The 27,135-nt window shown below is 35.2% G+C and overlaps 1 protein-coding gene across 4 annotated transcripts in view; it reads right to left on the reverse strand.

The window, feature by feature from the left end:
- STYX (serine/threonine/tyrosine interacting protein) overlaps nt 1-27,135 on the reverse strand; it is a 40,463-nt gene that overhangs the window by 2,429 nt on the left and 10,899 nt on the right. The window contains exons 2-10 of one of the 4 annotated variants that reach the window (XM_004426156.3): nt 26,667-26,699; nt 25,241-25,294; nt 19,721-19,818; nt 17,906-17,966; nt 17,427-17,463; nt 16,960-16,999; nt 16,818-16,868; nt 15,047-15,119; nt 603-696 (exon numbers count right to left, since the gene is read on the reverse strand). In XM_004426156.3, coding sequence (XP_004426213.1) covers nt 603-696; nt 15,047-15,119; nt 16,818-16,868; nt 16,960-16,999; nt 17,427-17,463; nt 17,906-17,966; nt 19,721-19,818; nt 25,241-25,294; nt 26,667-26,699 — 541 coding nt within the window. The remainder of the gene's footprint in view (nt 1-602; nt 697-15,046; nt 15,120-16,817; nt 16,869-16,959; nt 17,000-17,426; nt 17,464-17,905; nt 17,967-19,720; nt 19,819-25,240; nt 25,295-26,666; nt 26,700-27,135) is intronic. The other 3 variants (XM_087448524.1, XM_014784252.2, XM_087448525.1) reach the window with 3 other exon arrangements.

A 27,135-nucleotide genomic window follows, 5' to 3' on the forward strand; every position in this document is an offset into this window, starting at 1 on the left:
AAAAAAAAAAAAAAAAAGAGACAAACAAGCATAGCAAGGTCTTGGAGAAGGAGGGTAAAGTTAAAAGATTTGAGAACATGCTTGGATCATTACTTTGAAAATGCGGGAGGGAGCACTCGGAAATAGGGACAGAAGTGAGAAAGGATTGAAATACTGATGGCAAGAGAAAAACTGAAGTAGCTAATATTAGTGACGTCACCTTACTTAATTTGAAACATGCTTTCATCTATTAACCACCTTTTATTTTTAATAAGATCACTTAAGTGTATTTAGGGCTGCTTCTCCAGACCCCTCTTATTATTTTAATCTTAGCAACACTTAAAGACTTAAAACTAAAGCAACTAGAAATGTGATCTTCCAACCAGCATATTCTAATTAACTAGGTACAGTGGTGTACACACAGAAGCTCAATATAACACACATATATTCATTATAAAATTAAATTTTGAAATTATCTTTTTAATTCAATAGTCTACTCAAAGTTTTCTAAACAATTTAAATTGTTCAGTGTAACCTGTAACGAGCAAAAGATGCTTCATCTTCTCTACCTTTCATACCATCATTTTTCTCCATAACTTTCTCCAAAAGGAAAAAACCCTTACCTGTGGTACCAGAATGAACAGATAATGATCTTTCTATCTGGAGTGGTGACATCATCTGTATTGTTAATTTTGCTAGATAGATGGCTTCATATTCCTAAAAAAGATTTTAATTAACTTGAATATATATTTAAATTCTTGGATACCCAAACAGTGGTTAATGTGTACATTATTAGTATTCTTATTTTATACTGAAAAATCTGGTGCCATATTGTTGTAAGAGAAATGCAGGCTTAAAATGCCTATCTCATAATTTCATGTTTACTTAGATGAGACCGTAAATCAGGTCATGCTAATAGCTTGCACAAGGTTATCAAACACTGAACTGCCAGTCAGTGTGTGTTCTCTGCTGTTAGGGCATTAGCTCTATGTTCTCTGACTTCATCTGTTAAAACACACACAAACACACCCCCCCCCCCCCCAATGAACCTGAACTGGCAATCTCATAAAATGATTGTAAAAAATAAAATGAAACAAAGTTCAGTAAAAATATAATGCTATATAGTTGTAAAATATTTAAAAATCAGATTAATATAAAACATTTAATGGATTCAACTATATATTTGGTTTTCTAATTCCTTAAAATGATAGTTCTTTACTTCCAGTCAAAAATGGAGAAATAGGGAGCGAGCCCTGACAGGGTTTGTTTGCTGGTAACAGAACCACACCACTCGTCTGTCAGCAGCCATGCTGTGGCAGCTCACATAGAAGAAGGACTTACAAGTAGAATATACAACTAGGTACTGGGGCTTTGGGGAGGGGGAAAAAAAAAAGAGAAGATTGGCAACAGATGTTCGGGCAAATCTTTCCCAGCTAAAAAACACCAACTATGTAAAGCAGAGATACGAATTCACATCTGAACATTTAAAAAACAAACAAGCAAATGGAGAAATAAACACATTGCTGTCCCTCTACCCCTTCTGAAAATAAGAAACAGATAACTCCATATTTGATGAAACCAGGAAACATCCATAACCCTGAATATGAGAAAATGAAAAGTAAGGAATTTATTACCAAATAGGTCAGGATGGAGAAGAGAGTTGTGATTGAGAAGGGGCATCAAGAGGGCTTTTGGGATCCTGGCAAATGTTCAATTTCTTGTCCTGGGTGATAGTTACATGAATGTTTCTTTACATTTTATACATTTTTCTATATGTGTATTATATTCACAATAAAACTGAAAAAAAAAAAAGGAGAACCAGACCAAGCTAGGCACAGAAGATGCCTGACTCTGCAGGTATAAGGCTGAGTGGGTACAGTTCAGAGTTCTCCAAAAAAGGTGACAAACCTAAGATAAAACTAACAAGCCCTTGCATAGTATGATAAAGTCAGGAAGTATGAGTGGGCCGTGGGAGGACGCAGGACATATTAAGGAAAATGTGAACACCCACAACACCCACACCTCACATTTTTGCAAGAAGCAAGCTATATATATAGTATGGTGGAGGAGATCCCCCAGGTGACTCTAACATGCATGCACTGTTTTTCAGTCTAAACAAAAAAGCCTGTGACATAAGGGGCTCTGCTTCCTACTTGCTAAGGAGAGTCATACTACCAGAGAAAAATGTTGGTGAGCAAGTCTTCCAAGACAACTGGGAAAATTTAAGCTGTCTGCCTTTTTCCCAACCACTCCTCTGGCCCCTTTCCCACAACTTTATTGTTGGGCAAATAGCTAATCTACGATGAATACCTACAATTCAAAGATGACCAATAATCAAAAAGGAACCAATGTAGGTCTTATGTAAAGATGTTGCAAGGGGGAAAAAAAAGAAACATTATAATCAAAAGTTATATAAAAAACACAGCATGAAAATTACAACATGAAGCAGATGAAAATTATGAATAATTCTCAATGAAATCAATGAGAATATAGCATTTCTGAAATGAATTCAAAGAAGAGATAAAAGGGCTCATGGAAAAAAATATGACAATGAAAAAGATGACATATCAACTATTTTACCTCAACAAAGAAATGGAAGAGAGAAAAAAATAAAACCAAGGAAATAATGAATATAACAGAATCAACAAAGAGGAGAACAGACCATACTATGCAATTCTGGCACAATATTAATTTCCCCTTTTCTCTTGGATTGTTCCAATCAGCACACAAATATGCTATACTTCCTACCGTTTTAGAAAACAAACAAAACCCCCTTCTTCACCCTATTTCCCCCTCCAGCTACTATTTCATTTCTGTTTTCCCCTTCAAAGCTTAATTCCTAGAATTACCTATTCTTGCTGTTCACATTCTTGTCTTCCCATTTTCCCTTCAACGCTGAGCAATTATGCTTATCCTACCCTCTTCACAAAAACTGTTTGTCAAGGACACCAATGACCTCATGTTCCTAATCTAATGTCAATTCTCTTATTCAACCTATTACCAGCCTTTCACACAGTGAATCATTCCCTACTTATGCAAATACTTGCTTCATTTGACTTCCCAAACACCAGACTATCCTGATTTTCTTCATACTTCACTGGCCACTCTTTTCAATCTCCTCTGCTAATTCCTTATCTCCCCAACCTCTACATGTTGGAGTGCATTAGGGTACTATTTTTGAAATGCTTCTCTATCCACACTCCCTCCCCTAGTGATCTCACTCAGTCTCAGGGCTTTCAATAGGATACATATACTGATCACCCCCAGATATATGGTTCTTTCTCATGAATTCCAGACTTATATGTAAAACTGCCTACTGTCTAACAGCCCCCTCAACCCTAATATGACCAAAACCCATCTCTTGAAGCCCTTCAAACCTTCTCATGCAGTTTCTCCCATATCAGTAAGTGGCAATTCCTCTTCCAGTTGTTCAGGCTAAAAGGCTTAGATTCATCCTGATCTCCTCTCTCCACATCCAATCCATCAGCAAATCCTGTCAGCTATACTGTCAAATAAATTTAGAATCTGATCTCTTTTCACCTCTTCCCGCTACCACTGTAGTCCAAACAAAATATTCTCTCTTGACTCCATTACTGCAATAGCATCCTAACTGGTATACTTGCTTCTGCCCTTACCCTCTATTCCCCCTACAGTACACACAGTATACTGTTTGCAACACAGTATACTCAACACAGTGCCCAGAATGATCTTCTTATAAAAAGTCATTCCTCCTTACTTACCATGGCCTATAAAGGCCTACACATGTGGCCCCCTTACCTCTCAGATTTAACCTCCTACCATCCCATTTGCTGACTCTGTTCCAGCCACACTGACCTCAAATTCCTTGAAAATACCACGCATACCCCCACCTCAAAGACGTGCACTTTTCCCTCTGCCTAGAATGCTTGTCCCCAAATATCTGCATGACTCGTTGCCTTAACTTCTCCAGGTCTTTGCTCAAACGTCACATTTGCAATAGGCGTTCTCTGATCACCTTTCTAAAAATGCAATTTATGTCCTGCCTCCTTTCACAGCCTTATTTCTCTTTCCCTTATTTTTTTCTAGGACTTATCTGACCTACTGTATTTATTTACTGTCTAATTCTCTCATTAGAATAAGTTCCATGAAGTCAGGAATTTCTGTCTGTTTTGTTCTCTGCTTTACTGCCAGTGATTAGAACAGTGCCAAATAAAGCTCTGATGAAACAATACAGCATGGGACACGGAAGACAAGCTTGAGAAAAATCAAGCAAAAAGAAAGAGAAAAGAACAAAGTTGAAAATCCAGAGAAAATGGCAGGTATGGAAAACAAAGGGAGCCAACATAAACTATATCCTTAGGGGAAAAAAACAGGCAAATGAAACAGAACAACAACAAAAGCCAAACACACAAAAGAAGAAAACTTGCCTGAAATAAGGGAAGGCTTGAAATCTGTAAGCAGTAAGGGCATACTATGACCAGAAAAAATGGACATAGAGCAATGAACAAGATATATCTTAATAAAGCATCCTATATTCATCTAGACAACACCTCCTCCTCCCAATCAGGTCATCTAAGGGGGGAAAGAAATTAGGCTTCCCTCAGACTTCTCTGGAGCAATATTCAATGTCAGGTCTGTGTACAAACCCGTAAGGGAAAAAACATTAAATAAAAATTGTGTATGTAGCCAACTGTCATTCAAATATAAGGGCAATAGAAAAATGTCTGCAAAGATGCCAGGATTTAAGGAACATAGTTTCCTTGAACTCTTCTTGAAAATAATGTTCAAAGATCAAACTCTAGGAGACAAATAAAGAAGCTGGAATCCTATTTAAATGTAGAACAAAGGATGAACAACTAGAAAATATGGCTATAGAACAGAAGGTAAATATTATAATGTGTAACAATGTAGAAAAAGTATTAAAAAAAGGAGGCGGCAGGAGAAATATAGGAGGTAGTTTTAGGTAGATGATCTTATATATTGGTCAATACCATTTAAAGCTGCTAAGTAACAAGAGGTATGATATTTCGACATTTTTAAAGGTATAAGAGGTAACTCTTAGGAGAACTATGACTAATAATAACAAAACAGGTAGTGGAGGGGAGGGAGGAAAGAAGTAAGGGTACATAAATTTTGATCTTTTATACTGGAAATCAACAGTTATTTGAATGTGATAACTCAAGAAACGTATGTATATATTATACAGTTATAATAGTGCCCATTAGGACTAAAAACAATTTATATTGTATTAAAAGAATACGAACATACCAAAAAAACTCATAAACTTTATACTGAAAAGTTTAAGAAAGGATTCATTTAAAATAGAAAGTATGAGGGCTGGGCCTGTGGCCTAGTGGCTAAGTTCACCGGACTCCGCTTTGGTGGCCCGGGTTCAATTCCCGGGAGTGGACCTATACCACTCATCAGCAGCCATGCTGTGGCAGTGACCCACATACAAAAAATAGGGGGAGACTGGCAACAGATATTAGCTCAGGGCAAATATTCCTCAGCAAAAAAAAAATAGAAAGCATGAAATGAAATACAATGACAGACAAAAGTATATCTGTCATTTTCAGGACATGAAAGTGGGATGCATTCACCTATTAAAGAAAAAATACCGAAAACAGATCAAATAGCAATGTTCAACCGTAGGCCATATTCAGAAAATGCATCTATAAGATGAAGTGATTTAGAAAGGTTGAGAAAAAAAAGGGAATGGGAAAACTCACAAGACAAATGCAAACAAAAACAAAAAAGTAAGGATCACAATATTTATATTAAATAAAGTTAATTTCAAGGTAAAATAATTGAATGGAAGAATACTAAACCATATAACTACAATAAAGACCTAACTTGAATTTTAAGTACCAAATAATATAGCACCAAAATTGGCAAAGAAACTAGACGAAATAAAAAATAAACAGAAACACAGTATAGTAGATTTCACTTCACCTCTCTCAGTCCAATACAGATCAAGTGGACAAATATACTGAACCTTATCCCCTGAAAACAGAGAATATATCTTCTTTTCGAATGCCCATGAAACATTCATAACAATAACTATGTATTAGGACACAAAGAAAATATTAAAAAATTCAAGAAGTAAAAAGTATTAGAAAATATTCTGTGATCATAACGCAATAAAACTAAATGGACAAAAAGGGAAAATAAAAAAAACGTCACCTATATAGTTTTTTAAAAACCTCTCAAACACATGTTAAAAAATAAAATCAAGGGGCCAGCCCGCTGGCGCAAGTGGTGAAGTGCGCATGCTCCACTGCGGCGGCCCGGAGTTCGCCAGTTTAGATCCCGGGCACCGACTGACACACTGCTTGTCAAACCATGCTGTGGCAGCATCCTATATAAAGTAGAGGAAGATGGGCACGGATGTTAGCTCAGGGCCAGTCTTCCTCAGAAAAAAGAGGAGGATCAGCATCAGGTGTTAGCTCAGGGCTGATCTTCTTCACAAAAAAAAAAAAAATCAAAACTGAAATCACAGAATATCAAGCTATATCAATAATAAAATCCTGCATAGCAGAATCTGTAGCATATAGCTAAAGTGATGCTAAGAGGATAATTCATAAGTATTGAATTCTCGAAAGAATGAAAAGAAACAATGCTTTCAACTCAGGAAATTCACAGAACAACAACAGTAGCATCAGCAAAAACAATAAAACCCAAGGAAAGCACAAAGCAAGAAGAAATTAGAATACAGAAAAATTATATAAACTAGATCAAGGAAAAAAATTTGAAAAGCACAGATATACAAAATTAGAAACAAGAATAGAAAAATAACCACAGAATCAGAAGTTATTAAGGAATACAAGAAATTATTTTCCTCAATTCTATGTCAAATCCTATGAAATGAATGATTATATAGATTACAAAACCATCCAAAGCAATCTGAGTGTAAGAAAATCAGACTAATCTACCAAATGAAGAAAGCTACCAGGAATTGGTCCCCCCTCAAAATATATGAATGAATAAATGAAATAATGAATAACTGAATTAAATCAAAAAATCAAGGTAAGATGATTTCACAGTTCCCATATCCCAAAACATCAAGAAACAGATGACTCCAATCTAACTTAAATTGTTCCAGAGCACATACAGAGAAAGAAAGCTTCCGTTTAAAAAATGAGAACATGGTGATAGACACCAAAACCAGAAAAGGGTAATACGGAAAAAAAATTTTGAACCAATATCCCTTATTCAACTGATTCCAAAATCCTGAAAAAAATATCAGCAAATAGAATCTAGCAACACATTAAGACAAGAATCTACTAACCAAGTGGAATCCATTTCTAAACAATAAGGATGATTCAAAATTAGAAAATCTTATAGAATGTGATCCAATAATTCAATTAACCATATTAATGGCTTAAAGGAGTAAAACTACAGTGATTCCACAAACACTTGTTTTTAAAAAAACTAAAAAAATCAACATCTCTCTCTGATAAAAACTCTTTACATAGGAACAGATGGATACTAACAAACACACGCACATGCACACACAGACACACACACACACACTCTGCAATACTAGAAACATTGGCATTAAAATAAACAATGAGGTGACTTGGAATCCGGGGGCCAAGAGCGAGGCTTCTAGAAGACAACAAAGTCCATAAAGAATGGGGCACTGGCACTGCTGAGCAACCCTCAGGAAGCAACTGTTGTTTGACCTGGACGCATCTTCCAACTCTCTTTTGATGTTGGAATAAACTGGACTAATTCTAGTTCTAATTACCCTACTAAGAAAATATTTGGGCTGTCTTTTCTGTCTCAAGAAATGCCTTGGGGTGATGCCAGCAACATGGCAGAGTGAGCTGTTCCCTTTATCTCTCCTCCTTTGAAATACAACTAAATGGACATCCATTTAGTGCTGTGTGGAGGTTACCCACACAGCACCATAGGACACCTGAGAGACCCACACAGCTATACAACTGAAGGTGGGCGGACTAGGCCCCCGGGAAGTAGTGGAGATAGGTGTGCACTCCCCTACCCTTCCCTGGCAGCCCTGTGCACCTGTGCGAATGCTTTTCTGGCCACAGGAGTGTCCAAAGTACCGCCAGGGCCCCACAACTGGGAATGCACCTTGGCGTGACTGTAAGAAGAGGTGGTGGCAGTCCTAAGCCTGAGTGCGAACTCTTCCAGCTGGGGAGTGCCCACTATACCTGCACAACTTTCAGCAGACAGGGTGGGATCAGAAACACAGCTCCTGCTTCCCCCTAGTGGTAGCAGGTGGAATCTGTGACCTAACACTACCACAAATGTGCCAAGAAAGGATTAGTTCATCAAACACCATAAGAAACTACAGCAACAATTCAGAGCAGAGGGAAAACAAGTCTCCAGAAACCAACCCTGAAGCCACAGAAATTTACAATCTAAATGACAGAGAATTCAAAATAGCTGTCATAAAGAAACTCAACGAGTTATAAGAAAATTCCGATAGTTCAATGAGCTCAGGAATAAAATCAATGAGAAGGAATACTTCAACAAAGAGATTGAAACTATAAAAAAAAAAAAACAAAGCAGAAATTCTGGATATGAAGAACATAGTGAGATAAAAAATAACCTAGAATCCTTAAAAAATAGAGCTGACGTTATGGAGGAAAGAATTAGTGATTTAGAGGATAGAGGTATAGAAATGCTTCAGGTGGAGCAGGAGAGAGAACTAAGATTTTTTAAAAATGAAGGAATTCTTCGAGAAATATCTGACTCAATTAGGAAAAGCAACATAAGGATTACAGGCATTCCAGAGGAAGAAGGCAGGGAGAAAGGAGCAGAGACCTTCTTCAGAGAAATAATAGCTGAGAACCTCCCAAACCTGAGGAAGCAATTGGACCTACAAATACATGAAGTCAATAGTACTCCTAATTACGTCAATGCTAAAAGACCTCCAACACATATAATAATAAAATTGGCAAAAGTCAACAACCAGGAAAAAATATTAAGGGCAGCAAGGCATAAGAAAATAACCTACAAAAGAACACCCATCAGGCTTTCAGAGGATTTCTCCACAGAAACCGCCCAGGCTAGGAGGGAATGGAATGACATATTCAAGATACTAAAAGACAACAACTTTCAGCCAAGAATACTCTATCCAGTGAAACTATCCTTCAGATATGGTGGAGAAATAAAAGCTTTCTCAGATAAATAAGAGCTAAGGGAGTTCACCACCACTAGACCTCCCCTACAAGAAATGATCAAGGATGCCCTCACACTTGAAACAAAAAGGCAAAGGTCTACAAAGCTTTGTGCAAGGAGATAAATAGACACACAAAATCAGAAAACAACAGCTCTCCTTCAGAACAGGGAAGCAAATACTCAATTATAACATAAAAGATAAAGGGAAGGAAAGCATCAAAAGTAACTATAAACACTTCAACTTAGTTACAAACTCACAACACAAAACAGAATAATTTGTGACAACAATAACTCAGAAGGGGAATAGAAAAGGGATGGAGCCTGCAAAGTCTAACGGAGATAAGAGGCTATCAGAAAATGGACTATCTCATCGACGAGGTCTTTTATACAAACCTCACAGTAACCACTAAACCAAAAATCAGTAGAGCAACAATTCATAAAAAAAGAGAAAACCACCACAGAAAACCACCAAAATGAAATGGTAGTCAGAAATACAAAGGGAGAGAAACAATGGAAATATAGAATAACCGGGAAAAAAGAGATAAAATGGCAGTATTAAGCCCTCATATATCATTAATCACACTAAATGTAAATGGATTGAATTCTCCAATCAAAAGACATAGAGTGGCTAGATGGATTAAAAAATAAGACCCAACAACATGCTGCCTCCAGGAAACATATTTCAGCTCTAAAGACAAACACAGGCTTAGAGTGAAGGGACGGAAGACAATACTCCAAGCAAATGGCAAGCAAAAGAAAGCAGGTGCTGCCATATTTATATCAGACAAAGTAGACTTCAAGATAAAAAAAAAAACAATGAGAGACAAAGAGGGGCAGTATATAATGATAAAAGAGACTTTCCACCAAGAGCACATAACACACTCATGAATATATATACACCTACCAGAGGAGTACAGGTATATACTATACATAAAGCAACTATTAACAGATCTAAAGGGAGAAATTAACAGCACCACAACAGTAGGAGGGGACCTCAACACTCCACTTATATCAATGAATAGATCATCCAGACAGAAAGTCAACAAGGAAATAGTGGATTTAAATGAAACACTTGATCAGATGGACTTACTAGATATAGAGAGAGCATTCCATCCAAGAACAGCAGAATGCACATTCTTCTCAAGTGCACATGGAAGATTCTCAAAGACAGACCATATGTTGGGAAACAAGGCCAGCCTCAATAAATTTAAAAAGATTGAAATCATATCAAGCATCTTCTCTGACCACGATGCTATTAAACTGGAAATCAACTACAAGAAAAAGCTGGAAGTCACAAATATGTAGAGACTAAACAATATGCTACTGAACAACCACTGGATCAATGAAGAAATCAAAGGAGACAAAACGCTTCATAACTCATTCTATGAGGCTAACACTACCCTGATACCAAAACCAGGCAAAGACAGTACAAAGAAGGAAAACTACAGGCCAATATCGCTGATGAACATAGACGCAAAAATCCAACAAAATATTGGCAAATCAAACAGCAATACATTAAAAGGATCATACAGCATGAACAAGTGTACAATCATCCTTGGTCATGGTGTATGATCCTGGGATGCAGGGATGGTTCAACATCCACAAATCAATAATGTGATAAACCACATTAACAAAATGAGGAATAAAAATCACATGACCATCTCAATATAAGCAGAGAAAGCATTTGACAAGATACAACATCCATTTATGATAAAAACTCTCAATAAAATGGGTATAAAAAGAAAGTACCTCAACATAATAAAAGCCACATATGACAAACCCACAGCCAACATCATACGTAATGGTGAAAAACTGAAAGCCATCCCTCTGAGAATAGGAACAAGACAAGGGTGCCCATTCTTGCCACTCTTATTCAACACGGTACTGGAGGTTCTGGCCAGAGCAATTAGGCAAGGAAAAGAAATAAAAGGAATCCAAATTGGAAAGTAAGAAATGAAACTCTTGCTATTTGCAGATGACCTGATTCTACATGTAGAAAACCCTAAAGAATCCACTAGAAAACTATTATAAATAATCAAGAACCACAGCAAGGTTGCAGAGTACAAAATCAATTTACAAAAATCTGTTCTATTTCTATACACTAATAACTAACCAGCAAAAAGATAAGTCAAGAATACAATCCTATTTACAACTGCAAAAAAAGAATAAAATATCAAGGAATAAATTTAACCAAGGAGGTGAAAGACATATACAATGGAAACTGTAAGACATTACTGAAAGAAATCAATGATTATATAAAGAAATGGAAAGATATTCCATGTACATGGATTGGAAGAATATACACAGTTAAAATGTCCATATTACCTAAAGCAATCTACAGATTCAATGCAATCCCAATCAGAATCCCAATGACATTCTTCATGGAAATTGAGCAAAGAATCCTAAAATTTATATGGAATAACAAAAAACCTCAAACAGCCAAAGCAGTCCTGAGAAAAAAGAACAAAGTTGGAGGCATCACAATCCCTGACTTCAAAATATACCAGAAAGCTACAGTAATCAAAACAGCATGGTACTGGCAGAAAAACACACACACAGATCAATGGAACAGAATTGAAAGCCCAGAAATAAACCACACATCTACGGACAGATAATCATCCAGAAAGGACCCAAGAACATATAATGGAGAAAGGAAGATCTCTTCAATACATGATTTTGGGAACTCTGGACAGCCACATGCAAAAGAATGATAGCAGACCATTATCCTGCACCATACACAAAAATTAACTCAAAATGGATTAAAGACTTGAATGTAAGACCTGAAACCATAAATCTCCTAGAAGAAAATACAGGTAGTACATTCTTTGACATCAGTCTTAGTATATTTTTGAACATCATTTCTACTCAGGCAAGGGAAACAAAAGAAAAAGCAAATGGGACTACACCAGACTAAAAAGCTTCTGCAAGGCAAAGGAAACCAAGAATGAAACAAAAAAACAATCTACCAACTGGGAGAAAATATCTGCAAATCATATACCCAATGAGGGGTTAATTTCCAAAATATATAAAGAACTCATGCAACTCAACAAGAAAAAGCAAACAACCCGATCAAAAAATGGGCAGAGAATATGAACAGACATTTTTCGAAAGAAGATATACAGATGGCCAACTGGTACATGAAAAGACATTCAACATCACTGATTACTAGAAAAATGCAAATCAAAACTACAATGAGATATCACCTCACACCCATTAGAATTGCTATTATTAAAAAGACAAGAAATAACAAGTGTTGACGAGGATTGTGGAGAAAAGGGAACCCTCATACACTGCTGGTGGCAATGCAAACTGGTGCAGCCAGTATGGAAAACAGTATGGAGATTTCTCAAAAAATTAAAAATAGAAATACCATATGATCCAGCTATCCCACTACTGGGTATTTACTGGTTGATTTCAAAGAAATTGAAATCAACAATTCAAAGAGATTTATGCACCCCCATGTTCATTGCAGCATTAGTCACAACAGCCAAGAAATGGAAGCAACCCAAGTGCCCTTATACAGATGAATGGATAAACAAGATGTGGTATATATATACAATGGAATACTACTCAGCCATAACAAAAGAGAAAGTCATCCCATTTGCAACACCATGGATGGACCTTGAGGGTATGATGTTAAGCAAAATAAGCCAGACAAAGAGAAATACTGCATGATTTCACTCATATGTGGAAGATAAAGAGAACAGATTAGTGGTTGCCAGAGGGGAAGGGGCCTGGGGGGTGGGCAAAAGGGGTAAAGGGGCGCATATGTATGGTGATGGATAAAAATTAGACTACCGGTGGTGAGCACGATGCAGTCTATACAGAAATTGATAAATGATGGTGTACACCTGAAATTACACAATGTTATCAACCATTGTGATCTCAATAATTAAAAAAGAAAAAAGAGTAAGTATGAGTACTACCACGACTATCCCTTATTGTTCTGATACAATGAACATCCAATGAGAGAGAAATAAGTAAAAAAAAAATTAGAAAAGTGGTAAAATTATGATTTGAAGGTGATGAACAGCTAAGAAAATCAACTAGAAATTTTTGTAGAATCAATACAAGTTTAAAAAGGTTGCCAACTGAAAACTTAATAAAAATAAGTAGGTTTCCTATACACAAATAACCAATTAGAAAATAATTTCATTCACAATGGGAGCAAAACAAAATACTTAGGAATAAATTTCATAAGAAATTCACATATTCTATACAAAGACAACTAAAACACTAAAGGACATAGAAGTTGACTTGAATAAATAGAACGTACTCTTAGAGAAGAAGACTAAAAATTTAAAGGTGTCAATTCTTTCTGAACTCTGAACGTAGAGATAATTTTACTAAAAATAACTACAGGTTGGCACTAAAAATGACTAAGCTGACACCAAAAAACAAATGTAAAAACTTGCCAGGAGCATTCTAGAAAGAACATCAATGAGGGGATCTTGAACCATACCATAAATTATTTATATAATATTATAGTATTTAAAATTGTTTCATACAGGTAGAGCAATAAACAGATCAATGGAACAGAATACAAAGTTCAGAAATAGACCCAAGTACAAATCAGAATTTGGTACGTTTTATAAAAATGGCATTTCAAATCAGTTGCCTAAGATAAATTTCCTTAATATACACAGAGCTCTTACAAACCAATGAGAAAAAGACCAATAACCTAATAAAAAAATGGGCAAACCATAAGGAGCTGCCACTTTTACCAACATGATTTTGGCTACTGGTATTGTATTAGGGTATGTGGAAACAGGTACTCCTGTTTCTTGGTGGTGTAAGTTTACACTATTTCAGTCTTTTTAGAGGTTATCTGGCAACATCAAATTTCAAATGCTTTCCAACAATTCCACCTTGATCAATTATCTTACAGGAATATTCACATATGTAAACAAAGATGTACCTACCAAATTATTCTTTCCAATACTGTTTATAATCATGAAAGGCTAGAAAAAAATCTAAAGGTCCATGTATAAGAAATTGGTCATATAATACTGTGATACATATACGTACATACATATATATATATGTATATATATAAATAGTATGCAGGTATAGCTATACACACTGTTTTAGAATGATCTTCAAGATTTACTATTGAGGAGACTTACTTTTCATTGTATTCTCCTTAGGCATTGCTGAATTTTAATTTTTTTAAACATGGGTATATACTACTTTTTCAAATACAAAAATCAGTTTAAAAAGAGAATGTTTTTACACAACAGAGTTAAAAGGCAAAGAAACTTATAAATTATAGTTTTGTATTCTGTAATATAATTATAAGGAAGAAATAAAATGAAACATTTTACATAAACAAGCTGAAGTCAGAGCTACTACTATTTCTCTTTTAAATGAATGAAGTAAAAACTAAAAGTAAATTAAAAATAAAAATGAAGTAAAATTTCAACTTTAATAACTGAGGCAACCCATTTTGTAATGCTCTTGATGTGTCAATGTGAGATGTATTCTCGCATAACTGGACAGAATTACCTAGAACACATTCTTCAACCTATGATTTTCCTTCTTGTAAAATATTAAATAAACTAGTTTAATTAGATAATTAACAGGTTTATCTTACTGTCTTTTTTTCAACAAAATTTGAAACATGGAAAAGATAAAGCATATAAAATAGAAAAAGCTGCTATACGTAGTATACTTAGAATCAAAACTCTTATGCTCTGTTTGTGTGATCAAAATAGAGAAAAAACTGAAGAAATTTCTAACATCAATTATTTTACCGTAGATTTAAACAATGTGCCTTTAACTCTTTTTTCTTGGCCATGGCAGCTTTTAAGAAAATACTTTTAAACAGAGATAGAAATTTGAATAAATCAAATTAGTCAGATTACGGCAATTTTTATATGGACATAAGACTTTAATTATCCTATTTTCTGACTGCCTTAAAGAAGAAGAGAGAAGTTACCTGAAGTTGATGGACAAATCCAGCATTAGGATTAATACAAAATCTTCTTTCTTGAACATAAGCAAATGCATCTCTGAAAACAGAAAAAGAAAACCAAGGCAATGGTGTTATTTCATGAATCTCAATTTTTCCAGAATTTATCTAAAATAGGAACTTATCTAAAAATTTACCTAAAATAGGAAATCATAATCATACAGCTTATATTACAGAGGGGTAGTGAGTTGTCATGGAAAAATCGACAGCATGGTCAGACTAAATCCCTCTGCTCACCAGCTCTCAACTTCTCTAAGCTTTTTCTCATCTGTAAATTGGGAATTATAATAATTCCTACCTTGGAGGGCTATTGTGAAGACGGGAAAAATTAAGTGTACAGCACCTTGTATGGCATCTGTCACACAGTACATGCTCAAAGTATTATCACTGGTGAAATGAGGGGAAGTATATCTACTGCTTTCTGTTGTTATGAGGCTTAAATGAGATAGAAGTGCCTAGAATAGTACCCAGTAAATGGAAGTTATTTTCACTATTAATATTATTACTGACAAGACACTAAGTAATAAAGAGAATATATAAAACATAAAGTCTACCAAGCGTTAATCTTTTTCAATTAAGTAAACAAGGCATTTATATTCAAATAATATTCCTTTAAGAATTGATACTTTTAAGCAAACTTTTCCATTATAATTTAAACATAAAGGATACCAAACAAACTAAACAAGAACTGCAATGTCTACTATGTACCAGGCATGTGGATCTAATGGTAAACATAGCTCAAGTGTCGAGAGTAATGGGGAACATGGTATAAGAATGGAGAGGTTTATAGGGGTATGTCATGCAAAGTTTCATTGGTCATGTTAAGAACTACTAAAGATCAGAAACTTTTGAGATCTTTTTAGGGTATGGTGATATATGATTGCATTTATCTTTTGAAAAGATCATTCCAACGGTAGTGTGGAGAATAGAACAGACTTGAGAAGGAAAAAATGCATGAGACCACTAAGAAGGCTACTACTGGAAGAGCCCAAGGGAGACATGATTGGAGCTTAGATAAGGGGGATTAAATGATGACGAAGAGAAAGATAAAAAAGACATACTCAAGGTATATTTTACAACATAAAACAGACAGGATTTGGTAATGCATCAGTTTGGGAATGAGGAGTGAAAGAGAAGGAGGTGTCAATGATTACAACAAGATTTCTAACTTGGACAATGAGATACCCTAAGAAAGGAAACACTGGCCGGGTTTTTGTTTTGTTTTTGGGTGAGAAGCTCACGAGCCTCTCTCCCTTTTTTTTATCTATGCAGTATGCTTGGAAAAGATGATTCTTGATAATCACTGAATTGTAAATTGAAATAAAAGAATTTCGAGGTAATTTTTCATCCAACTACTATTAAAGGAAAACAATAAATTTGCCTTTTAAACAAGGCAAGCAATAACACCTGTGTCTAAGAATTTTTAAACTCCAATTAATCAATTCCCTAGTAGTAAGTATGTAGTTTTCCATGGGTTATTCCCACTACAACTACCTCGGCTTCTTAAAATAACAAGAGTAGCTCCCCCAAACCACAAAATATTAGCGTAAGCAAATGTATACAAGGTAGAAAAGCTACAAAAGTTAAGAGACTAATCATGGGATGTAAGAGTCTGGCTAATCAAAAATGATTAAATGACTAAATCAGGAGAATATTAACTTCAAACTCCCAAATTGTCTCCATTAACTCATTTTAATGAGAATTTAAACTGTGGCTAGGTTTCAGGGTACTTTCTTACCTGTACTTCACTCCAAATGTTTCCATAATGTATGCAATAACAAAGGCAGCACTGAAGAGGGGGAAAAAATTTTAGAAAATAACAGAAAATACAACTCATTAATTAAATTCTAGAGAAAGAAAGATTATCTCTTAATTCATACCTCCTGGAGATTCCTGCATTTCCATGGACAAGAACTTTTCCTGAAAAACAAGAAATAGTTATTCTGATAGAAAAACATCTGATTCAGCAGCTAAAATATATTGAAACTATGTATCACCCTATAGTAAAATAAATCTTTTCTTAAACATTTTATATTTTACACATACAACTTGGATATTTATTAATTTTCAAATCTTTACAATTTATTTATACTGTGTAGAAAATACAACAGACTTATAGGTTAAAGAGATTTAAAGGTGACCCAGAATTTGAAAATAGTTCTATAGGCATAGTCACGAAAGCCTATCCAAATGAAACAAGAAGTTGAGAAAAGGCAAATCTTAGAATAGCCTATTATATATAATTACAACTTCCATATCCTGCATTTAAGATAAATATTAAGTAAAAAATTAACTATAACAATCTCCTAAAAATAAATATTAGCTAAGTAAAGGAAGTATTATTTACCTCCAGTTTGTAAGCTCCCATCAATAAATTCTTTAGTCTGAAGGCAAAAGACAATGCGTTATAATAAAACATGTAGATTAACATAAGCATAAAATACATATATAGTGAAATAAAATATACTGAAAATAATTTTATGCTAATTTACAATAAAAATTACCTTAATTAAGGAATTTCCAAAATGCTACATATGCAACTATATAACAAGTTCAAAAAATTATAGGAGCTAAAATTTAATTTGAATTTAATAAATTCAAAGTATGATTTCTCAAATATTTGGAGATCATAAAAAGGTTTTAAAAATAATAAATTTCCTTTAAACTATAATCCCACAATTTTCAGTCATAACAAAGTAAAAGCAGGATAGGGAATCATGGGGAATTATGAGGGAATTATGTTTCATTATCATTAAGTTTCAGAACCACAATTAAGAGGTCAAATCATAAATAAATTTTGAATGACATTAAAATATTGATACTTACCACAGGGAAAAAACGTATTATATTTTCAACTGGATTATCTGCAATATCCAACACCAAATACCTGAAAATAGAATATTTTGTGATAAGCACACTTTCAGATAAAACTCTCTTTATGTATAAGAAACTTGAAAATTTTTGGGAACCATGAAAAGAATTCGGAAAAACTTTCAAGGTAACATATTCCCAAGAACAGGGTCATAGATTTTATATTGTTTGAAGCCATGGCATTAAAGTCTCAAATAACATGTTAACATTTCTCTGATATTTTAGTATAATAACTCTATCTGGTTAAAATAGAAAAATCACAAGCAGGAAGAAACCTTTCTCTAGATCACAATGGACCTAGAAAATAAAGACAAAAAGTGCCTGTATTCCTTATTGTTATTCTTCTATTTCTACTAACTTCCCCAGGACCAGTAGATTCTTCTCTGAGTGGCCCTGTGACTCCCTCCTCACAACCCTACATAGGAAAATTCAGAGGAAGTCCCAAGTCTGACAGAGAAGGAGCTAATCAAAATAGAAGCCATGAGTCAAACATTCATTGTTTGAACTAACCTTCAGTAGAGCAGAAAACAGCCAAGAGACCACCTGTCCTGGAATTTTACAGTTTGGAAAACATTTAAAATAAGGCATTATTAATATGCCAGGCTTATTTAATTTTGTGAAAAACTTCCATTTCTAACCTATCCAAGACTACCTGTCTTTTAACACAACTATAGGTAAAGTTATGATATTAATTATTAAAGTCAATATTGCTTTAAGAATTACAGTGCAGGTCGGCCCCGTGGCTTAGCAGTTAAATGCGCGCGCTCCGCTACTGGTAGCCCGGGTTCGGATCCCGGGCGCACACCAACGCACTGCTTCTCCGGCCATGCTGAGGCCGAGTCCCACATACAGCAACTAGAAGGATGTGCAACTATAACATACAGCTATCTACTGGGGCTTTGGGGAGATAAAAAAAGGAGGAGGATTGGCAATAGATGTTAGCTCAGAGCCGGTCTTCCTCAGCAAAAAGAGGAGGATTGGTATGGATGTCAGCTCAGGGCTGATCTTCCTCACAAAAAAAAAAAAAAAAGAATTACAGTGCTTTAATGATTATTTAGGTGGTAACAACGTCAAATTCAGGGCTTATCACAGAGAAGTTGAAGCTCAGGATCCAAGGATAATCCAATGTAAGAACTGTAAGAATTCTGACAACAACCGTACCCTAAAGTGGAATGTAAACCGAAACAACTCACTGGAGGGCAATCTGCAACATCTATTAAAATTTTAAATGCTCACATTCTTTGATCCAGCAATTCCACTTCTACAAATTTATCCTATTGATATATTCACATACGAATTAACAGGGATACTCACTATATTAGCAAAAATCTGCAACCAATCTAAATGTCCAAAAAGAGGAGATGTGTTGAATAAATTTTAGTATAACTATACAATGGATTACTACGAACTTAAAAAGCATAATGCAGCTTTCTAAGTAATAATATGAAGCAATCTCCAAAAAATGTAACAATTTTTTTAAAAGCCAGTGTGAAAAATACAACTTTATCTGTAGGAATATGCTTGTAGATGTAATATAACTCTGGAAGAAGTAACAATGGACACCTCTAGGGAGGGGACACGAATAGGGAAACCTACTTTTCAGTATACATTCTTTTGAAACTTTAGAATTCTGCATTATGCGCAAGAATTACTTAAAATATCTTAAAAGAAATTTATTTTTTAAATGATGTACTATAAGATTCAACTTGAAATAAAAACATTACATGTTTGCTACCCTTAATTTTTATAAATCACAGCAATGATTCTTACCTAAATAACTGTTGAAAGTTTGGTTTAATAAAGTTTGCTTCAATATTTTGTCTTATGCATATTATATGGGTTATTCCATGTTTCTGTAGTATAGGTAGCTATAAAAAAAAAAGGGGGAAAGCAGGAGAGAGAAATAGTTTAAAATACAAAACACTATCTTACCGTAATACAGATGTTTGAAAATACACAGGACTCAACATTAGAATTAATATAGCCATATCTGAGCCTCAAGTACAGGAAATTAAAGCTAATTTTGTAATAATATACCTGAAGTGATCAGCACGATACTTCAATGATTCAAGGTTAATACACTACATGTCCTCAAAAAACTAAGGATTATTTTACATCTATAATTTTAGAGCTTGATGGGATAAGATAATTTATTTGGGAAACATACTATATAGTGGTTAAAGGCATGGGCTTTGGAGTATGAGAGCCCAAGCTCTATATCCCAGCTCTGCTAATGACCTGAGCGCTACTGCCCAGTTTTCTCATGTGAAAATGGGGAAAACACTATCTAGTCACTGAGTGGTTGTGAGAATTATATAAAATAATACAATGATCCCCCCTAATCCACGGTTTCACTCTCTGGAGTTTCAGTTACCCACAGTCAACCAAGGTCCAATATATTAAATGGAAAATTACAGAAATAAACAATTCACAAGTTTTAAATCAGGTGCCATTCTGAGTAGTGTGATGAAGTCTTAAGCCACCCTACTCCGTCCCACCCAGGACGTGAACCATCCCTTTGTCCAGCGTATCCAGCTGTATACACTACCACCTGTTAGTACTTAGCAGCCGTCTGGGTTATCAGATCAACTGTCATGGTATCACAGTGCTTGTGTTCAAATTACTCTTGTTTTACTTAATACAGGCATACCATGGAGCATCGTGGGTTGGGTTCCAGACCACGCAATAAAGAGAATATCACAATAAAGTGAGTCACATGAATTTTTTGGTTTTTCAGTGCATATAAAAGTCATGTTTACACTATACTGTAGTCCAGTAAGTGTGCAATAGCATTATGCCTAAAAAAACAACATATATACCTTAATTTAAAAATAGTTTCTCGCTAAAAAATGCTAACCATCATCCAAGCCTTCAACAAGTCGTAATCTTTTTGCTGGTGGAGGGTCTTATAAAAAACACATTATGTTCAAAGTGCAATAAAATGAGGTACACCTGTTAATGGCCCTGAAGTGCGAGAGCAGTGATGCCAGCAATTTAGATCTGCCAAAGATAAGCCATAAAATGCTTCCTTGAAGAGAAAAGGTGAAAGTTCTCGACTTAATAAGGAAAGAAAAAAAATTGTATGCTGAGGTTGCTAAGATCTACAGTAACTTTTATTACAGTATATTGCTTATCATTGTTTTATTATTATTGTTAATCTCTTACTGTCTCTAATTTATAAATTAAACTTTATTATAGGTATGGACATATAGGACAAAACATAGTATATATAGAGTTTGGTACTACCCATGGTTTCAGGCATCCACTGGGGGTCTTGGAACCTACACCCGGAGGATAAGGGGGGACTACTGTATATGTAAGGTGTTTGGCATAGTGCCTGGGACACATGGCAAGTGTTTAGTAAATGGTAGTTACATATATTGACTACAATCTTCATTCCTTAGAGGGGACTACTAAGACATAAACAATTGTTCAACATCACTGACCTAGTTAATAGCAGTACCAAAGCCCAAATCTCTCGACTACTCCCTGCCTCTCCCAGTACACTTTTTCTACTACAAACCAGAATTAATTTATACAATTCACGGAATCTAATTAACCTTTCATGGTTTAAAATTCCCTAAAGTTGGGCCGGCCCCGTGTCTTAGCGGTTAAGTGCGTGCGCTCCGCTGCCGGCGGCCCGGGATCGGATCCCGGGTGCGCACCGAGGCACCACTCCTCCAGCCATGCTGAGGCCGCGTCCCACATACAGCAACTAGAAGGATGTGCAGCTATGACAGACAACTATGTACTGGGGCTTTGGGGGAAAAATAAATAAATAAAATCTTTAAAAAAAAATAAATAAATAAAAATAAAATAAAATAAAATAAAATTCCCTAAAGTTAAAACTGGCAACTCCAAATGATATCTTATTATATTCTGTGGTGCTTTTTTGGCTCTATATTTAAAGCAATTTAACATGACAACTCTAGAAATTATTAAATAAATTTTTATTTGCAAGTGATTATAGGTTTCAGTGAATTTACAGATAACATGTTATTTTAGTAGTTAGAATGTAAATTCCAGGGGGCCGGCCCTGTGCCACAGCAATTAAGTACACGCACTCCACTGCTGGCCGCCCCGGTTCGGATCCAGGGCCGACGCGCCACATGTCAGGCCACGCTGTGGCGGTGTCCCATATAAAGTGGAGGATGACAGGCACAGATGTTAGCCCAGGGCCAGTCTTCCTCAGCAAAAAGAGGAGGATTGGCATGGATGTTAGCTCAGGGCTGATCTTCCTCACAGGGAAAAAACAAAAAAAAGAATGCAGGGGCCAGCTGGGTGGCGCAAGCAGTTAAGAGCACGCGCTCTGCTGTGGCGGCCCAGGGTTCGCCAGTTCGGATCCCGGGCATGCACCAACGCACTGCTTGTCAGGCCATGCTGTGGTGGCGTCCTGTATAAAGCGGAGGAAGATGGGCAGAGATGTTAGCCCAGGGCCAGTCTTCCTCAGCAAAAAGAGGAGGATTGGCAGATGTTAGCACAGGGCTGACCCCCTCACAAAAAAAAAAAAGCAAATTCCATGAGAACAAGGATTTCATTTGTTCACTGATTCACATTAAGTACGTGTAACAGTGCCTGGAGCATGGTAGGTGTTCCATAAATGAATTAACAACTCACGCTGGCAGGAGGAAGCAGAATTAATAATCTCAAGTTTATGATATTTTCAGCTCATAATCCTATATGTTTAATTCTCACTTTCTGCATTAAACAGTCCAGAACAGTAATACTAATAATTCATGAGAAAAGTCAAAGAATAATTTATATTTGTTATGGACTGAATGTTTGTCTCTTCCCCAAAGTTGGCCTTTGGGAGGTAATAAGATAGATTTAGATGAGGTCATGAGGGTGGAGCCCCCATGATGGAATTAGTGCCCTTATAAGAAGAAGAAGAGACATCAGAGCTTCCTCTCTCCACGACCTGAGGACACAGCAAGAAGGTAGCAGTCTGCAAGCCAGGAATAGGGCCCTTACCCAAATGTAATCATGCTGGCAGCCTGATCTCAGACATCCCAGTCTCTAGAACTGTGAGAAATAAATGTCTGCTGTTGAAGCCATCCGGTGTATGGTATTTTATTTTAGCAGCCTGAGCTAAGAAAATATAGTTCTCAAAGTTTTAAATATTAAATGTTTCTGCAGCAATTTTTCCTATGTCTGGCATAGATTAGAGTTCAATTACCTTTGTATTTCCTGAGTACATCCTAACTTGAGTTAAGGGAAGGGAGGTAAGCATTTGGAAGGATTAATAATTAATCAATGTTCCATATTCACACTTATCAAACCTCCAAAAGGAATTCAACATTCATTCCTTTGTTTACATTTGATCTATGATATATGAATAAGTTTTCCTACCTACTTTATTAAGGTGAGAAACTATTAGATACATAATCCCGGATAAAAATCTGTTTTAATAAGCTTTGAAGGTACCTTATACTATTACTAAGTAAAAATGAACCTTAATAAAATAGAACCCAGGGCCGGCCCCATGGCTTAGCGGTTAAGTGCGTGCGCTCCGCTGCTGGCGGCCTGGGTTCGGATCCCGGGCGTGCACCGACGCACCTCTTCTCCGGCCATGCTGAGGCCGTGTCCCACATGCAGCAACTAGAAGGATGTGCAGCTATGACATACAACTATCTACTGGGGCTTTGGGGGGAAAAATAAATAAATAAACCTTTTAAAAAAAAAATAAATAAAAAATAAAATAGAACCCAAATATTAATTGCAAACACAATATTTTTAATTTTCAATATAAATCAAATTACAACCTTATCTCACACCTACAAACAGAAAAATTTTACAAAAAGAAATAGTTTATTAGTTATAAACAGCCTAAATCTGTCCCTTTTATTAAAAACATATTTGAAGGTAATAAGAGATAGGTTTAACTAAATGAGTCTTAGAAAAGGAGTTTATTCCCCAAAGTTTCTTTATCTCTAGTATTATTATTTGTTGTTGTTGTTACATACTTTTTGGATGATGGTACAAAAAGAAATATGAGCTGTACTATGGTGACTCAGGGTGGGAAATAATCAAATTCTGCCATAGAGGCTTTTCCTCAGTGTAATAAGACCATGGGGAAATTGAGGGGCAAGAGGTTTTAAGGAGCTAGATCTGTAAACAAATACTTATAATTTAATGTGACAAACAAAGTGCAGTGGGAATACAAAAAGCAAATAATTCTAAAACCATTTTGAAAGCAGGCATTTTGTAAATACTACATTATTTGGGCAATAACTTGCTTAGGTTTGTCTTTACAAAGTAAGTCACAGTTAAGTCTATAGTTATCTATCCTATCCTTTCCTTGGAATTTTTTTTTTTTTAACCAATACCTCATCTTTCCAACTAGCTATACGGCCGTCAAAATGACTAGGATTACTCTTAGGTAGGCCTCAAAAAGCCTTCCAGTTTCAAAAGGAATGACTCTAAAAAACTCCCAATCATGTAAAATTCATAAATATATTAAATTATATCATGAAAGTTTAAAATTATACAGTGTTTACAAAACCTACTATAGGTAGCTATCATAAAGAAGAATACCGCCTTCTAAATAGGCAGGTACTGGGGAAAACATTTGTGATACAAAGTTTCATATTATAAATCAAAGAGAATTAGCAGCATTGTCATAATTCATAGGGCTGAATCCTCTAAGAAATGGCAACATTGCTATATATATTAAAATGAGATTTACCCTTTCAACTGTGTAACTGAAGAAATCCATTTCAGTTTGACTATAAAGGACATCTATCTATCTATCTATCTATCTATCTATCTATCTATCTATCATGCAATACTTTATAACCTGGAGCATCCAGAGCTCTCAAGTCTGGAAAACCAGAAATAGGATTTGAGTCACTTCAATGAAAACACACACATGTGCACGCACATACTTTTAACCCTGATAAGGAAAGGTAAACTAAAATGTCAAATATCCTTATTTTGGGCTTTAATTGTATCTCATATTGTTCAGAAGGTATGATTAGCAATTACAGATGTTTAATGTTTTAGAGAGCAAATAGATTATTAAATAAAGGTCAATTATTTGGTAAATCTTTCAAACAGAGATTTCGTGAGAAAAATAAAATATAAAAACTCATCTGTGCTTTGTGGTGAAACACTTGAGAATGACTCGTGCAGTAAAATTTGCAAAGAGCTTAGGTACTCAAAAGTGACAATTACCATTAACACACAATATTTGTGGATCCTCCCTCAAATAAAACTCCTACTACTAAAGAAATTTACTCCAAAAAAGTTGGTTAATAAAATCTCTTGATGAACCTAACCTAAAGTTCATACCTTGCTTTTCATAGCAGAAGAATATGGGCCTAAAAACAATCCAGGTAAAATTTCCTAGAAAAAAAAAGTTGAGTTATTTACCATCAGCAATTTAAACCTATACAAAATATGTACCATATAAGTGAATCTGTGAGGTGTTTTCATAGTTGTAATAATTTGCTAATGAGCTTATTATTTAGGGAGCATTTCCTAGCCACATTCAGCAGAAATGCAGATGTGCTCTATATATCAAAGAGACATTCAAACTTTAAATACAGTCCTGAAAAGTCAGATATTTGAACTTCCACAGTGCTTTTTATAAGCAGTTTGGGTAAAATTAGTACAATGTATTATGGTCTTTCAGATTAGTAAAACGTCTCTAATTTTACTTCTATTCTCTGCTGTGGTCTAGAAACAGGCATAAAGAAAATCAACCCTTTGGAATTACATGAAACCTTATTCAGCCAAATCAAAAGTAGCACAAGATACAACAAGATTAGAACTATTACCGACAGTTAATAGTAGAAGTAAAGTATTATTGCAAACGTAAAAAAAAAGACCAATACCAAATGTTGGCCTACTGAAAGAGTTTCAACAATATAGATAAATACCTTCCTAATGCTGAATTAAAATTTTTTCTATATGAATTCAATATAGAAAGCTTTCAGTCAGGCTACATCATACCCTAGAGTGTAATTTGTAGTTCAACTGTATGGGACATTATAATTATTTGTGTATAGGTCTGATTTCTCCAAGCAGTTTCTTGTGGGCAGAAATTAAATTTCACTCATCTTTGCATTCCCCATAGCACCAAGAAAATGCCTCAGACGTAATCACATACTTTTAAAAAGTAAATTTTCACTAAGAGAAGTCAAGGGTTTCCCAGGAATGGGAGACACTGCTTGATCCTGAGGCTAGCAGAGTTGACTGCAAATGGTAAGAAATGCAAAGGAAAAACGAACTGCTATAAGGGTTAGCTATCACTTTAATTCATTCCATACTGAGAGTATTCAACTCAGTCTTCTGGAGGACTTCATTATGAGGGCTGATTGGAAATCAGACACAAAGATGAACAATTATCGAAAAGAGTGATTTTTCTTTATGGTCAACTCTCTTGAACTTATATACTAGACAAACACAAAATTCAAACTGCTTTCAAAACAAATACAAATATTGTACGTGTACCTAATTTTTCAGATGAGGAAAAGCAAAGTGACTCATTAAGTACATGTAGATATTACTATGTCCTTCTAATCCAAGGAAGAAAGGCAACAATTCATTTCCCACTTTTTAAGATCCATGATTAACCTTAAATATCTTATTATTTAAAATACTTAGTGATGAACCTACAGCTCATGAGTCAACAGATCTCAAGTCCTTTGTGAAGTTATTTAATAAGGATAATAATAATATGGGCTGGCTTGAATAAACAAAAAGGTTGTCATACCTGCATCTCTCGTCTCATAGGGTAGGTCCACTCCTTAGAAATGGAAGGAAAACACAAGAATAAAAGTAAATAACGTTATGAAAAATGTCACCCAATTAAAGGTTAAAGATGGGACATACAAGTATGTGAATTTTTAAAAAATAAATTATACTTTAAGAATATTCTATAAAAAAAGCAGATTCAAGTGGCTTCACAAACACCTAAAAATTTAAGTGACAAGAAACAATGATTAACTGGACTTCCAAAATTATGATTATGTTACTTCATAAAATGGATGGAATAGCTCATTAATTATAAGACTAGATATTCCAGAAGTTTCTCCCAAAAACTGATCCTCTAAATCAGAGATGTCAAAAAGACTTTTTGTTGTTCACGCCAACTTTAATCAACTGGCAGCAGATAGCTAAAACACTGTGTGGAGAAAGACTCAGGAACACAAGAGTGCTGTGATCAATAAGCAATATTTGTA

The sequence above is a fragment of the Ceratotherium simum genome, chromosome 24, assembly GCF_057802395.1.
Source record: "Ceratotherium simum simum isolate JZ-2026a chromosome 24, ASM5780239v1, whole genome shotgun sequence".
Taxonomy (NCBI): domain Eukaryota; kingdom Metazoa; phylum Chordata; class Mammalia; order Perissodactyla; family Rhinocerotidae; genus Ceratotherium; species Ceratotherium simum.